Source organism: Archocentrus centrarchus, chromosome 7 (assembly GCF_007364275.1).
Source record: "Archocentrus centrarchus isolate MPI-CPG fArcCen1 chromosome 7, fArcCen1, whole genome shotgun sequence".
NCBI lineage: Eukaryota > Metazoa > Chordata > Actinopteri > Cichliformes > Cichlidae > Archocentrus > Archocentrus centrarchus.
The window spans coordinates 11,466,828-11,479,832 of NC_044352.1; the positions used below are offsets into that span (position 1 = coordinate 11,466,828).

Genomic DNA, 13,005 nt, shown 5'->3' on the forward strand with positions numbered 1-13,005 from the left:
GTTGATGTGTTGATGTTTCCTTACAGCAAATATTGCTTTTGTGTAAAGAAAGATATTTCATTTCATATGATACTTTAGCAACAAGTACTTTCCAGAACTCACTTGTGTCCCTTGTTTTCAAACACCAAAACTACTTCGTGATATTAACTTATGCTTTATGAATCACATGAATATAGCTTTGAACATATCTAAGCAGAGGATGGAATACACACCTGTAAAGTTGACAGTGCGGATATATTTGAGAAGCAGTGTGCCATTGATAGTGTCCATCTTGGAGCAGAGGCCAACTTTTCCAGGGCAGAGGTCTTTGTGCATATTATGTAGAGCATGAGCCATGGCATACACTGCATCTATCACAAATTGGACCTTCCCCTCCTGTTCATAGGATGAATCTTTCCCGATCCGCTCATGGTCTGAAAAAAAAAAAAAAACATTAAAAAGATTGAAATTAGGATTTATAAAAATAAATCCCCACCTAGGACTAACTTAATTAATTCATAGTTACCAAAGTGATTGTGCTCACTGCTTGTTTTTACTTATACATTTCACTTAGGTTTCTATGCTGTGTTTTACTGGCTGAGTTGCAGCAGTTGGGAAAGACAGTCATGACTAGAATATTTGATATGAAAGGCATAATATTTAGAACAAAAGAGCAGCTTGACAATCAGTGAAAAATACAAATAATAAAAAAAAAAAAAAGATTGCTAGATGTTTAAATCAAGCAAATGATAACCTTTCAATAAAGCCAGAATGCTCAATTGTGAAGCACTCTTTTTTCCACTACATTTAATTTACAAAGAGATTGGCACTGAATTGTGCATGTTAACCCTTAATTGTATGACATTTCTGCTAGACATCAATCACAGAATCTCCTTCCATAGAAGCCAAAATGTTCACTTAATGGCCTGTCGATCACCAATTAGACCCACTCAAGAATATTCAGCAAGACTCGTATAATCTAACCTGCTTTTTCTGCACTGCGTTTGATAGACTTTGCAGTGCTTTCTGGCATCATGCAAAGATGCTAATTGAAGTTAGTTTATCTTTTAAACTAAGTAAAGGTTCACCGCACAAACTTGAGTAGAAAGGTTGCTTGACAGGGCAGGATATGTTTCAGTCTTGTCTATATGTTTACTTAGCATTTGTCCCCACAATGCTAATTATTATCTATTAATCATGACTGCAGAGTATGGTAGCATGGCAGAGAAGAAAGGAAGATGCAGCCAGACACGTCTAATCATTCTTCAGTTTTAACACAATTAGTTACAGTATAGCAGATGTATATCAATCATAGCTAGGGTTGTTGCGTTGTTGCAATGCTTTGGATATGTGTTAATCACTAAGTAAGGTTTCAATTAGGAGCCTAATCCTTTTATTATGTCTTACAAGACAGGTTAAGCAAAAAAAATTAAATAAATAAAACACACACACACACACACACAGCGGGTGAAATACATATTGAACATGTCCTCAATTTTAAATTGTGTGTAAACATATTTCTAAAGGTGCTATTGACATAAAATTCTCACCAGATGCTGGTAATAACTCATTCCATCCACTGATGCAAAGGAACCATAGATATCCATAAATTATGAGAAATGACACAGAGAAAGAGTATTGAACACGTACTGAAATGTATTTAATAATTTGTACACAAGCTTCTGTTGGTGATGACAGCTTCAAGATGCCTCCTGTATGGAGAAACTAGTTGCGTGCATTGCTCAGGTGTGATTTTGGCCCATTCTTCCACACAAACACTCTTCCTGAAGGTTCCGTGGGCACCTTCTATGAACTCTCAGGTTTAGTTCCTTCCATAGATTTTCAGTTGGATTCAGGTCAGGTGATTGGCTGGGCCATTATAGCAGCTTTATTTTCTTTCTCTAAAACCAACTGAGGGTTTTCTTGGCTGCATGTTTTCGATCACTGTCTTGCTGAAATGTCCACCCTTGTTTCATCTTCATCATCCTGGTAGATGGCAGCAGATTTTTATCAAGAATGTCTTGGTACATTTTCCCCATTCATCATTCCTTCAATTATATGAAGCATGCCAGTGCCGTATGCCGAAAAACAGCCCCACACCATGATGTTCCCACCTCCAAACTTCACCATTGGTATGGTGTTTTTGGGGTGATGTACAAACATGGTGTGTAATACAGCATCCAAAGAGTTCAATTTTGTTCTCATCTGACCAGACTATATCCTCCCAGTATTTCACAGACTTGTCTAAATGTTGTACAGCAAATTTTGGATACACTTCAGAATGCTTTCTCTTCAGCAATAGAGTCTTGATTACATCTAGACTAACACCAAAACAACTAGCAGCTCAGTGTTCCAACATCTGCAAGGAGCAACGGCTATCGCAACTTGAGAAGGTACAACACAAATGGTACGGCAAGGTGGAGCCAGGACGTCAGGTCAAGGGGGACATATCATCAACTTCCCCTCACTCCCAGTTTGGGTACCAAGCCCAAAGAACCACTGGTACGTTGTATGCCAGAGCAGCTGACCTGAAAGAGAAGATCATGGCTAAGCTGGAAACCTGGATTCTCCGTGGCTGATTACCAAGACTACGTGAAGTACCTTATGAAAGTCTACCAGAAGATGTGAACGTAGCACTACGGACAATGCCTACTTTGTCAACTGGTTTTGGTGATGACCATAAGATGAACACATGGAGCAGTAACCTCAGCGGAAAAGAAGACTAGAGGCTAAGATCAAGGCAACACAGAAGGAAGTTAGCCGGCTATCAGAGCTGCAGAAAGATGTGATGAAGAAAGGGGTGCCTAAGACATACAACAAGTATACCTGAGGCTTATATCCTGCCAAGCAAAGACTGCCAACAGCTTGAAGAGGTATACCAGAGACATAGAAGCCAGGAGAATAAACCAGATGTTCTCCACTGAACCAGCCAAAGTGTTCTTGCGTATGGGAGAAGCATGCAACCTCAAAGGTATGGGAGAAGGATGCAACACACAACAACAATCAGTGGCTAGTAGATCTAAGAACAAACCACAGCGACCTCCCAGAACAGGATCTAGTAATCATCACAGTGACCAATATCCAAGTAAGCATCTCATATGAAGAGTTGGGCAGTACCAGGCCCTGATACGAGTCACACCTACTGGCTAAAGAAGCTAACTGCACTCCATGAGCACCTGGAAGCACAAATGAACCAGCTGCTAAAGGCTAAGACACACCCTGAATAGCTGACCAAAGGCCGAACTGTCCTGATCTCCAAGGATCACCAGAAGGGACCGGTCCCATTCAACTACTGGCCAATAACCTGTCTCAGTACAACATGGATTGTGTTCAGTGTAATTGCCCTAAATTGCACAGAATGGGACAAATGTCTTTTAAGAGATGTTCAACATTTAAAAGAATACAAATTAGAGAGTATTGCAAAAGAATTCCAGAAAATATGACAGGAAGGACAAGTGACTATTAAAAGTATGTATAACATTTGACACTTTTATTCTCCTTTGTGGTCAATTCAACCTGAAAACAGAAAATCTGTAGTAGAAGTCAGTTTGCATTAGCTCAGTAGATGGTTTGTCACCCTATTTCTTTATGTTTTGAAAGGTTAATTAATGCATTTTTACAACAATTACATCTTCAGTTTTTTTAATATATCTGCTTAGTGCAAGAAGAAAATGTCATTTAATCTCTTCTTAAAAAAGACTTCAAAGATGGCGAATGAAAACAACACATAATTTGGAAAATTAGCAAGAGTGATAATCAATTTGATTTGGTAATGTGTGCATTTGCAAGCTGTTTCATAATTATGGAAGAGTTGTTTTTGTTCTGACATTTGCTAATAATTACAAATATATAATTTTAATTATCTACTCACTATCATTAGGGGAGCAGAATTATTATTTGTGACATTTTTTTTTCAATTACAGTTAAAGCCCATCAGAAGTGCTAGCTTAAAACAGTTGAATAGTTTTTGTTTGTCTTGTTTGGATGGGTGGAGGGATCTTGTTGACAAATTGGATTATTGCTTACTCCCCAGTAGTGACAATCCTCTGAGTTTTTAAAGTTCCCCCAGTCATGCATTAGAAATTGCTTTGACTATCATTAACAGTAATAATAAGTACTGAATAATAAATAGTCTAATACAATTTTTCACCACAAATATGTTGTGTTAAAATCTCAATTTTAAAGTCACTTCAGTGTATTTATATACAAGGTGAAGACCATACAATAATTACAGAGAAAACCATACAATCAAAATGACCCCCTATGAGCAAGTGCTTGGCAACAGTGGAAAGGAAAAACTCCCTTTTAACAGGAAAAAACCTCATGCAGAACCAGGCTCAGGGAGGGGCAGCCATCTGCCACAACCAGTTTGGGCTGAGAGACAGGACAAAAGACATGCTGTGGAAGAGAGCCAAGATTAATAATAACTAATGATTAAATGCATAGTGGTGTATAAACAGTAAAAAGAGGTGAATGAAAAAGAAATAATCAGTGGATCATGGGTACACCCCCCACCCCCAGCAGCCTAGGTCTATAGCAGCATAAATAAGGGATACACTTGATCAAAAAGGAAAGTTTTAAGCTTAATCTTTAAAATAGAGATAGTGTCTGTCTCCCAAATCCAAACTGGGAGCTGGTTCCACAGAAGAGGGGCCTGAAAGCAGAAGGCTTGCCTCCCATTCTATTCCTAAGTTTCCTAGGAACCACAAGTAAGCCTGTAGTCTCAGAGTGACATGCTCTATTGGGGTGATATGGTACTATGAGGTCTTTGAGATAAGATGGGGCCTGATTATTCAAGACCTTGTATATGAGAAGAAGAATTTTAAATTCTATTCTGGATTTTAAAATTCTATTAAATTCTATTCTGGATTTAACTCCTCCATGAATCGCCACCTTATCGTGGTGGAGGGGTTTGTGTGTCCCAGTGATCCCAGGAGCTATGTTGCCCGGGGGCTTGTCCCCCTGGTAGGGTCTCCCATGGCAAACTGGTCCTGGGTGAGGGTCCAGACAAAGAGTGGTTCATAATACCCCTATGTCTGTAACAACAAGGGAACAGTTTACCCTGCCCGGGATAGGGTTACCGGGGCCCCACCCTGGAGCCAGGCCTGGGGAGGGAGCTCGAGGGAGAGCGTCTGGTGGCCGGGCATTAGCCCATGGTGCCCAGCCGGGCACAGCCCGAAGAGGTTACATGGGCCCGCCCTCTTGTAGGCCCACCACCTGCAGGAGGTGTCATAGGGGTCGGGTGCAGTGTGTGTGTCGGGCGGTGGCCGAGGGCGGAGGCCGAGGGCGGAGGCCCTGGCAGACCGATCCCCGACTATCGAGACTGGCTATTGGGACATGGAATGTCACCTCTCTGGTGAGGAAGGAGCCTGAGCTAGTACGTGAGGTTGAGAGATACCAGCTAGATATAGTTGGGCTCACCTCAATGCTTGGCCTGGGCCCTGGAACCAGTCTCCTAGAGAGGGGCTGGACTCTGTTCCAGTCTGGAGTTGCCCTTGGTGAGAGGCGGCGAGCTGAGGTGGGTATACTTGTATCCCCCCGGCTTGCTGCCTGCTTGTCAGAATTTTCACTGGTGGACAAGAGGGTTGTTTCCCTGCGCCTTCGGGCCAGGGAACAGGTCCTGACTGTTGTTTGCACTTATGCGCTGAATGACAGTTTAGAGTACCCACCCTTTTTGGAGTCGCGGGGTGGGGTGCTGGAGAGTGCTCCATCCGGTGACTCCATAGTCTTGCTGGGCGACTTCAACGCTCATGTGGGCAATGACAGTGAGACCTGGAGGGGCGTGACTGGGAGGAACGGCCTGCACGATCTGAACCCGAATGGTATTTCGTTATTGGACTTCTGTGCAAACCACAGTTTGTCCATAACAAACACCATGTTCAAACATAAGGATGTCCATAAATGCACATGGCACCAGGACACCCTAGGTCGCAGGTCGATGATCGATTTTGTAATCGTATCATCAGATCTGCAGTTTTGACTACAGCTGAGCTGTCAACTGATCACCACCTGGTGGTGAGTTGGATCAGGTGGCGGGGGAAGATGCTGGACAGACCTGGCGCACCTAACGTATTGTGAGGGTGTGCTGGGAACACCTGGCAGAAGCCAAAGTCCGGGAGATCTTCAACTCCCACCTCCGGCAGAACTTCGACAGCATTCCGAGGGAGGCTGAGGACATTGAGTCCGAATGGACCATGTTCCGCACCTCCATTGTTGAGGCTGCTGCTCAGAGCTGTGGCTGCAAGGTGGTTGGTGCCTGTCGTGGTGGTAACCCCCGAACCAGATGGTGGTCACCGGAGGTAAAGGGAGCCATCAAGCTGAAGAAAGAGTCCTATCGGGCTTGGTTAGCCTGTGGGACTCTGGAGGCAGCTGACAGGTATTGGCAGGCCAAGCGGAATGCAGCTCGGGCAGTGGCCGAAGCAAAAACTCGGGTGTAGGAGGAGTTCGGTGAGACTATGGAAAAAGAATTTCGAACGGCATTGAAGTGATTCTGGCAAACCGTCAGGCGACTCAGGAGGGGAAAGCAGTGCTCCACTCACAGGGTTTATAGTGCGAGTGGGGTGCTGCTGACTTCAACTGAGGCTATAGTCGCACGTAGTGGAAGCAGAGTCTGAGGACGAGGGAGATGACGTGACCATCACTTGGGGTGAGGTCACTGAGGCAGTTAAACAACTCCTTGGTGGCAGGGCCCCTGGGGTGGATGAGATTCGCCCTTAGTTCCTGAAGGCTCTGGATGTTGTAGGGCTGTCTTGGTTGACACGTCTCTGCAACATCGCATGGAGATCTGGGGCAGTGCCATTGGATTGGCAGAATGGGCTGGTGTGCTCCAACTTTCGGGGGATCACACTCCTCCGCCTCCCCGGTAAGGTCTGTGCCAGGGTGCTGGAAAGGAGGGTCCGTCCGTTAGTTGAACCTCGGATCCAGGAGGAACAATGCGGTTTTCGTCCTGGTCGCGAAATGCTGGACCAGCTCTTTATCCTCTCAAGGATATTTGAGTGTGCGTGGGAGTTTGCTCAACCAGTCTACACATGCTTTGTGGACTTGGAGAAGGCATTCGACTGTGTCCCTCGGGGTATCCTTTGGGAGGTCCTGCGGGAGTATGGGGTGTCTGGCCCGTTGTTGCAGGCCATTCAGTCTCTGTACAACTGCAGTGAGAGCTTGTCCGTATAGCTGGTAATAAGTCGGATTCGTTTCCTGTGGGTGTTGGACTCCATCAGGGCTGCCCTTTGTCATCGATTCTGTTCATAATTTTTATGGACAGAATTTCTAGGCGTAGACAGGTGGCGGAAGGCTTCTTCCTTGGTGGCCTCAGAGTCTCATCTCTTTTTCCTCAGCCGGAAAAGGGTGGAGTGCCCTGTCCAGCTCAGGAACGAGTTCTTCCCCCAAGTGAAGGAGATCAAGTATCTCGGGGTCTTGTTCACAAGTGACGGGAGAAGGGAGCAGGAGATCGACAGACGAATCGGGGCTGCTTTTGCTGTGATGCGGACGCTGCACCGGTCTGTCGTGATGAAGAGGGAGCTTAGTGTAAAAGCGAAGCTCTCGATTTACCAGTCGATCTACGTTCCTACCCTCACCTATGGTCAGAAGCTTTGGGTCGTGACTGAAAGATCGCGAATACAAGCGGCAGAAATGAGTTTCCTTCGAAGGGTGGCTGGCCTCTCCCTTAGAGATAAGGAGAGGAGTGCGGCTATCCGGGAGGGGCTCAGAGTAGAGCCACTGCTCCTCCATATCGAAAGGAGCCAGTTGAGGTGGCTCAGGCATCTGATTAGGATGCCTCCTGGCTGCCTCTTGGGTGAGGTGTTCCGGGCATGTCCCACCGGGAGGAGGCCCCGTGGTACGCTGGGGAGATTATATCTCTCAGCTGGCCTGGGAACGCCTTGGGGTCCCTCCGGATGAGCTGGAGGAGGTGGCTGGGGAGAGGGAAGCCTGGGCTTCTCTGCTTAGGCTCCTTCCCCCGCGACCCGGCCCCAGATAAGCGGAAGAGAATGGATGGATGGATGGATGGATGGATGGATGGATTCTGGATTTAACAGGGAGCCAATGAAGAGAAGCCAGTATGGGAGAAATATGCTCTTTCTAGTCCCTGTCACTACTTTTGCTCCAGCCTTTTGGATTAGCTGAAGGCTTTTCAGGGAGCTTTTAGGACAGCCATATAGTAATGAATTACTACAGGAGGCCAAGGTAATGCCATCCAGAGTGAATGTCTAGTTAGACACTGTATTTCTAGGGTTTGTAGGGCTGAGTACAATAAGACCAAGTCATCCAGCTCTTTGTATCTTTAGAACATTCCTGCAGTTTAACTAATTGATGAGTCCACTGTCAGAGGCCATAAGAAGATAATTTGTAACTGTCACTAATGCTGTTTCCCTACTGCGATGTATTCTGAAACCCGACTGAAACTCTTCAAATAAACCATTCTTCTGCAGATGATCAGTTAGCTGTTTTACAACTGCTCTTTCAAGAATTCTTAAGATAAAAGGAAGGTTGGAGATTGGCTTGTAATTAGCTAAGACAGCTGGTTCAAGTGATGGCTTTTCAAGTAACGGTTTAATTACTGCCACCTTAAAAGCCCATGTTACATAGCCAACTAACAAAGGGGTGTTGATTAATTTAAACTAACATATTCATCCTGCTGTAACCAGTTTTATATAAGGCAGAATAAATCAATATATCGGTCAATTATTAAATCATTTACTAACAGGGACTTTGAAAAGAGAGACCTAATGTTTAATAATCCACATTAACTATTTTAGTTTGGGTTTTCTCTCAAGCAGTTTGTGCTGGTAATCCCTAATCACATGCTCGTGTGTGTCTGTGTATAAAATAAGTGATTTACAAAAAAATGTAGTAACTCGTGAATTCTTTTGCGATATTAAGCTGAAAATTTACACACATGTGCTAGAGTCTTTACTGAACTTATCAACTCAGTTGCATTGCAGTTCCCCACTAGGGGGTATCACAAGTGCAAAACCTTTGTAATTTGCAATCAACATGATTTGCCCAACTGTCTCCTCACTGCTGTAGTTACTTAGAGATTTTCTCCCAGGATGCAGCTCATTGAGGTAAGTAAATGCTAATAGTTCAATCTGCTTTAACCCTGGTCATTGCTGTTTGCATGTAAGCCTTATATGTTGATTTTGTACTTGTGTATTTTGCTCATGCATTTTCAGAAGATATGGGGATACAATTAAAAGAAGGAATAGAATTTTTTTTACAGCAGTTAATACTATTATCTAATCAAATATGTGCGCTATTGTATTATGGGCCTTTTGTGACTTATAGTTTGAGTCAATGTTTTCTATGTGATCCAGTGTAATATATGCACTCAGTAATCTATGGCAATGATGATTAACCTCCCGTAGAGGACTGACTGTAATATTTCTATAGCAGTAGGCTACAGCTGTCAACCCTTTTAAAATTAATGAACTAATGTCACTTAAATGCTTTGGTTAAATTTTATTCTTCATATTCTTGGCACAGTTGCAGCAGGGTCACAGCCACTGATTTAAATCAGATATGCGAGTTGTGTGGGTCCTGGCCCTTTGATTGTGCCTGATCAGAACATGTGAGGTCAATGGGAAATTAGGATTCAAATATAAGTATACATCATGCAGTTTGTTCCTTTTTCAGCCAGCAAAAACTCTTTGATAAACTCCCTATCAGAGATACAGACTGATGCAGAATATAGAATTCTTAACAAGACATGGACTTTTAAGTATACTGTATCTGAACCTTTTCTAGCAAAGCTGCAAAAGCAACAAGGGCTTTTTACCAAGTTTTACACATCCAGGGATTCAAGAACAGCTTTGTGATTTCCCACAAAATTACAAAAGACAGTAAGCCATTCTGATGGAGAGTTGATCAAAGAGTGTTTGGTGGATTCCACCACATTAATATGTCCTGAGAAAAAAGAAGCATTTAAGAATGCAGCCTTCTTCGGGTGAACCACAACCGGATGGACAGAAGACACTGTGGGAAATCTGGTAAAACAAAGTGGACAGTTTTGACTATTTTTCCTTGGCTCTGGACGAAAGCTGTGATGTCCACAACCTAGTTACTCATCTTAGTACATGAGGGAATTTAAGAGTTTGATATTCCGGAGGATCTGGCAGCATGCAGTGAAAGAGTTCAAGGAAGTAATGCATGCTTGGATAAGCTGGGGCTGAGATGAAATGGGACAAATTCCTCCCGATGGCTATCCAAATCTGACAGGGAAAAATGTCAGACTTTTGAAGCACGGTGACGTGACTGAAATGAGTCCAGAACAGAAATTTGTATTTTTTCATTGTATAATACACCAGGTCTTTTGTTAGTGCATTAATTTAATTATGTTGTTGATGGAACTAAAATAGTTTCACCAGGACAAGAGCAGTGAATCACAGAAAGTTTGTGCACTTTTGGAGGAGCATGAAACTAAACATGGTAACATAGGCTACACAGTTGTCAGGTGGCTCAGCCTTGGCTAAAACGCTAAAAAGGATATGGTACTTGAGAGCAGAAATTCTAGAGTTTTGTGAGAAGAAAGGCAAGGACATTCCTGAGCTCAGATGCAGAATGGAAGGCAGATCTTGCATTTGCTGTTGATGTGACTGCACTAATGACTGAGCTTAATGCCAAACTGCAGAGCACGGGCTGATTTGCACATGAAATGTACAACCTTGTGAAAGCTTTCATGAGAAAGTTTCTTTCAAGCCAATTGGAGGGCAATATTCTTACTCACATGTCAACAGTGAAAGACGCCATACCATCATTTGATCACCTCAGCTGGTACTCATCCACATTAGGAGCCCTGCATGATGAATTTTCAAGGGTATTTGAGCACTTCAAAACAGTTGAGTGAAATGCACGATTTCATCTGCACTTTGAGTCAGTGTCACTGCTGGATTTTTATTCTTCTCTCAAAGAGGAAAACTTTCCTCACGCAAGGAGATATGCTCAGATGTTTGTTCTCTTTGGATCTACTTCCATACTTTGAAATTTTGCAAAAACATGCACATTATGTTCAGCTGTTTTGGGGAATGTTGATTAAATAGTGATCAAATGTTGGTGTTTTCACTATACTTATTTCACATTTTCATTGCCTATTTGTAGCATCTACTCTTACCAGTATAAAAAGATAAAATTCATACTGAGCAGAATTGAGTTCAGCTTATTGGTGCAGCCCTCCACAACAGTTCTAGTTTCTCATGGGGCCCCTTGAGAAAATGAATTGCCCACTCTTGATTTAAATGGTTAATACTGAATATTATGGTATTAACTTTAAAGTTTTAGGTGGCTTTTCTAACTGAAAAATGGAAGGGGGGAAAAAAAACAACCATAACTGGATGTTAACGTGCAGCAGGAACGTCATCCATGCAAAACAAGCATTAATGTGAATGAAGATGAAATCTTGTACCTGTATCCTTTGATGAGTGCTTGAAGAGTTTCTACAAAGGAAAACCCTTGCAATGTTCTTTTTATCGAAGGTAAATTGTTTCTCTTGTTGTCCTCCTTTCTTTCCAGGTGAGGGCTAAAGCAACTTTCTAATTTTATCCTGTGCTTTTAGGGATATCTGCCTAACTAATTCACTTAATTTACTTACTTCAGGTGTGTAAGGATACAGTTGGTTTAGAATATGATACAGTGCTGCCTTTACAATATATAGCTTTACAGGGATGAGCAGGGGAACCAGCTTTAGTGCTACATTTGTGTCTACATGGGATACATTAGTTATTGAGCTGTTGGTCATTTCTTGTTTTAGTTGCATTTAAGGCCCTACACAAAGTCACTCTTGTAAACCATTAAAGATAAAAAAAAAATATGTGCGATTTCTGTCCACAACACACAAAAAAACTCAAAATGAAAGAATGAGAATTTTAATGCCACCATATTAGACTATAGCTGGCGATAGTAGTTGTTGCTCTGCTCTGCAGCCTTGATGAGGTACAGTATAACAGTACCATTTTCCCACCAGGGGAACACAGAAAAAATGAGATGTAAATCATACTGTGAAAAACTAAAAACTAAAACATGGGTGCCATGGCAGTTTGAGGATTTTTCAGATAGATTAATGTACAAAAGACAGTAAACTTTGCATTAGCTGCTTTGACAAAGACTAAAATCATCCAGTCACAGAAAATGGGCATCATGATGATATGTCTCAAAAAATGCCAATATTGCAGCAACTTGTACATGAAGGATTACAAACCTTTGCCAATTTCCTGTTCTAATTAAATAGATTTGTTGTCATCACCAAAGGGGCAAAAATAGACTTCAGTGCATGTCATCATTGCTTCCAAAGATATGGTTAGTGAGATTAAATTACTCAAGTGCAAATCACTGCTGCAGCTGCAAGCAATAGATATTACAGTTCTCTTACCCTATCATTCATTTAAACAATAATTCAATATAACAAATTTGTGTAACAATTTGGGGATACCAAATTACTTATAAAATAGGATATATGCTGATATTATAAAATAGCATAACAATTCTGAGCCAGTGCTAGTCAATTATAATTTCTCCACAGAGAGAAAATAGCCATTTTTCCTCTACTTTATCTTTCTATCCAAACCTTGACATTTGCCTAAACAATCAAGGAGCTGTCACACACTGCTTAGTTGCATGTGGCGTTCTTGATGTTTTTATCGAGCAGTGGAATTCAGACAATTGAGCAGGCAGGCAGGCATGTATTTCTGGCTGCTAGCCTTGATGACTCACGTCTGCAGGGATACAAAGCAACAGAGTGACTCAAGCCAGTTTGCTTCACTCAAACTGTGACCCTCAACGTGTGCTGAAATGACGTCAAGAAAAAGCAGTGCACCTGCAGAAGCTGTTATCTTTGCCAAAAGCCCAGTAAGACAGAAAACTTTAATTACTGGAAATGCTGAAGGAAATTCCTTTACGGATTAAAAAAATATTAATAAAATTAATAAATTATAAAACAAATCTGCCTGTCACCCCCTGGGGAGTGGTATATATGTGTTCCTGAAGCTCGGGTCCCCTACCAGAGTCCTGGGAGTTTGAGGGTTCTGTGCAGCATGTTGC

General features: G+C 42.4%; 1 protein-coding gene across 1 annotated transcript in view; it reads right to left on the reverse strand.

The window, feature by feature from the left end:
* LOC115783409 (metabotropic glutamate receptor 4-like) overlaps positions 1-13,005 on the reverse strand; it is a 152,925-nt gene that overhangs the window by 18,768 nt on the left and 121,152 nt on the right. Inside the window, exon 6 of the mRNA XM_030734217.1 lies at positions 213-413. Coding sequence (XP_030590077.1) covers positions 213-413 — 201 coding nt within the window. The remainder of the gene's footprint in view (positions 1-212; positions 414-13,005) is intronic.